This window comes from Nuphar pumila, chromosome 4 (genome assembly GCF_984573655.1).
Source record: "Nuphar pumila chromosome 4, dmNupPumi1.hap1.1, whole genome shotgun sequence".
NCBI classification, from domain to species: domain Eukaryota; kingdom Viridiplantae; phylum Streptophyta; class Magnoliopsida; order Nymphaeales; family Nymphaeaceae; genus Nuphar; species Nuphar pumila.
The window spans coordinates 133,181,763-133,185,443 of NC_143252.1; the positions used below are offsets into that span (position 1 = coordinate 133,181,763).

The 3,681-nt window shown below is 43.2% G+C and overlaps 1 protein-coding gene across 1 annotated transcript; it reads left to right on the forward strand.

Moving 5' to 3' along the window:
- Window positions 1-858: 858 nt before the first annotated feature.
- On the forward strand, window positions 859-1,926 carry LOC149841128 (stress-response A/B barrel domain-containing protein UP3-like). The gene has a single exon (XM_090003615.1). The coding sequence runs from the start codon at window positions 978-980 to the stop codon at window positions 1,764-1,766; it is 789 nt and encodes a 262-aa protein (XP_089859741.1). The 5' UTR covers window positions 859-977; the 3' UTR covers window positions 1,767-1,926.
- Window positions 1,927-3,681: the final 1,755 nt, after the last annotated feature.

Sequence of the window (3,681 nt, forward strand, 5' to 3'; positions counted from 1 at the left end):
TATGGATCATTTTTACCGTATTAGACAATCATTTTTCCAAACTAAAAAACCTCAATCTAATATGGATCAAAGGTAGATCCTATCCAAAACTTTACTATGAACACATCCAATCTGCTAAAGGGGGCTTTGTTCGTCCGATGGGAGCAGTTAATATTGGGACGTTGCAAGTTCAAAACCAACATCTAGTCCAATATCCAATATTGAATATCCGATTTAATCTAATAAAATTGGATCCTGAATCCAGTTAGATCTCGCTTTCCTTGCGTCAAATACTCACTTCATTAAGCGGTGCCTTGAAGTAGACGAGACAACAAAATATTTTAGGCAAAGAGGTTAAAATTGCAAATTAGGCATTATAAAACTTACAAAGTCATGGGAAAATTTTTCCTCGAATCTATGTTGCCATTAGTCTAAATCCTATCCATCCAAACATTTTACAGCATCAAAAAGCTTGTTTCAAGCCGTTCTATAAAAAAAATGAAGAAAGAAAAACCCTTGTTCTCTTTTTTTTTCTCGACCCCGTGGGATCAAGGAGTAAGCCCACAGAGTTTATCCGTGTAAATATCAAACAGCCTTCTTTTTTCTCGACCCAGTATACCATGTATCGTTCGGTTCGAAATTCAACCCCTCTTCATGCAATCTCATTTGGATCCAGATGTATAACTTAGAATTTAGATTCGAATTGGGATCGAATCATGATCCAAATTGCATCCTAACCTTTTCACACCCCAAAAGAATTCCCAATTTCGAAGCATGAGAATCGTTTCCCACAAACACGAACGCGAATATTTTGGTGGGTCCAGACATCCAGAAAAAAAGATTCGTATACCCACAGACAAATTTCGCCGCAGATGGTCGCCGTCCGATTTCACGGATCGGGCGGCCACCAAAAGAGAGAGAGAGAGAGAGCGGGTCCAAGGCGATAGGGTGAGGGAGTGGAAGGAATAGCCGGAAATCCCCCCAATCGCCGACCGACTATGCTCCTCCGCCTCCCCGTCCGGCCGTTCCTCCTCCACAAGCGGACCGATTTCAGCCACCGACCGAGCCGCCGGAACCTCTCAGCAACACCGATAAGGCGGAGGATGTCCACCGCCGCGTCATCGTCGGAGGTGGTGGAGCACGTTGTGCTGTTCGACGTGAAGCCGGAGACGGAGCCGGAGAAGGTGGAGGCGATGCTCTCCGGACTGAGGTCGCTCACCTCCCTGGACTCCGTCCTCTATCTCACGGTGGGTCCCATCCGCCGGCTCCGGTCGTCCTCCTTCGGCTTCACCCACATCCTCCACAGCCGCTACCCAACCAAGCAGGCCCTCGCCGACTATTCCGCTCACCCCTCCCACCTCAGCGTCGTCCGCGAATCCGTCCTCCCCATCTCCCGCGACATCATGGCCGTCGATTGGGTCGCCGATCTCGGCGGGGGCCCCGCCATCCCCGCTCCGCCCGCCGCCGCCTTCAGGCTCACCCTCGTGAAGCCGAGGGCCGACCTGGACGGAGGATCCAGCGGGGAGATCCGGAAGGTTCTGGAAGGGATCAAGGCTTCGGTCCCTTCGGCTCTGCAGGTGAGCTTCGGGGAGAATTTTTCCCCTGCTAGGGCCAAGGGGTTCGGTTTGGGATTGGTGTCCTTCTTCCCTGGGATCGCCGACATTGAAGCGATAGATTACGATGAGGAGATGGTGAGGGCTCAGAAGGAGAAGGTCAAGGATCTGGTGGAGAGCGTGATCGTCGTCGATTACGAGTTCCTGCAGCCGCCGTTGCCGCCCAATCTGTGATCGGAGATCGGAAGGAAGGGATTGCTGTAACAATGGCTGATTTCTCACTGGGGGTAATCCTTTTTTTTTTGCTCAATTTCGTCGGACTTGGCAGGACATGGCTCAATTCAGACGGTTTAATTTTGATGGAAATTCGCTGGATTGCCCAATTTCAAGCAAACGTGCTCTCTCTCTCTCTTATTGTCGCTCTATTATAGTGAGCGCCATCATGTCACACTTGTCATCATCATCGTGGTTGACAAACTTGGGACTTGGACTGGCCAAGCTTGTCTTTGGCGATTCATGTTCCATTTTAGTTTGTTCATAGAATATTAAAAATAATGACATGGTTGGGAGTCTTGGGACAAACAAACTGACGAAGTGAATGATAAAAAAAAGGTTTCAAAAGTAGCCTTTTTTTATTTTACAACATACAAAAAAAGATAAGAAAACAACATATATTGCAACATAAAAACTGAAGGAAATCAAATATAATAAGTACATAATGAAGTCATCCAAGTCAACTTGGGATGTTGGTAGATGAATTAGGCTAAAACCTGGCCAAATGTTTCATGTTTGGGTGTGATATACTTAGCTGAGACATGGAATGACTTGGATGAGTTAATTGATGTTGGTAAAGAGTAGGTCAATTCTTTATGAAAGCCAAGTTTATCTTGGGTGCCTAACTGAATTTTACTTGGCTAAGCCATGAAGGGAACTGATGAGTTTGCCAACTGTGATCATCAACCAGTGTCCCCTCTGCAGTTTCATATCTGTGAGTTCCATTTACACCTATTTAAAACAAAAGCCTGAGCTAGAATACCATCTTTATGATTGTTTGTCTAATCATCACGTATCCTCTAACCTAGTTTTGGACATTTCCAAATTACAGAATTCTAGGTTGATGTCTTACTTCATACGAGGATCTCCATATTGATTTGAGCCCCTAAGGTGATTTATCAACTTAGACCAAAAAATGCATTTGTAAGGATAACCTTATATGTACTTGACGTGTAAATAAAGGGAATATAAGCTTAGCATGGCTTGCTATTAGTCTATCTTTCTGTTTTATATGTAACTCTATGCACTTGTGCCCTTTATATTGAGTGTTCGTTGAGGGATTCAGATGGAACTTTAATTGTTCTTGCTCTGAGTTTGGGATATATCACTTTTAAAATGGTAAGTTCTAGATTCCTATAAGTTCTCTTTATCTCAGATATAGATCTTTAACATCTTGATGCATGGTACATGAGTTTGTTGATTCCTAAGTTTCCTGTGCCTGTAATATTATGTTATTTTAGAAATTGCTGTCATAGTCCCACTACAAGACAATGCCATGTATTAAGAAAGAAAATGAGCAACAGGGAAGGGGGTAAAAAAGGCCAAGGGAAACAAAGAATTTCCACTGAGAAAGCAATACAAGATTCAATAACAAATATATGGACAACAAAATTGACTCCCACCAGCTAGTATCCGAGTCTGGTCAATAAGCTATCACTGTTTCATGAAGATTCTTCGAATATTAAGGTGAATGATTTCATCAATGACTGACTTCTGGTTCTGTTCTTTCATGCTTAACATGTTACCACGAGTTTTAGCCACAAAATCCAAATTGTATGCCACTGCCTTCATTACACATCAGAGATAAATGGTTAAATAACATAAAGTTATATATATTGTATAGTACTTCCATACCTGAAGGCACTCAGTGGGTGCCATCCACTATTGGAAGTGAAAGTTACATGGAATTTTAAGATGGTTCTCTTACTCTGATAGTCTTTTAGGTTCCAATATGTCAGTTTGAATTGAATCTTGGTCCAATTTGTATGTTGTTCAAATGGACCCTTTTCTAATCAGATCTATAACCATCAAATATGGGTCACACTGATTGTAGCCAGATTAATATGTAGGTCAGGTCCAGTTGGTTAGTATGATT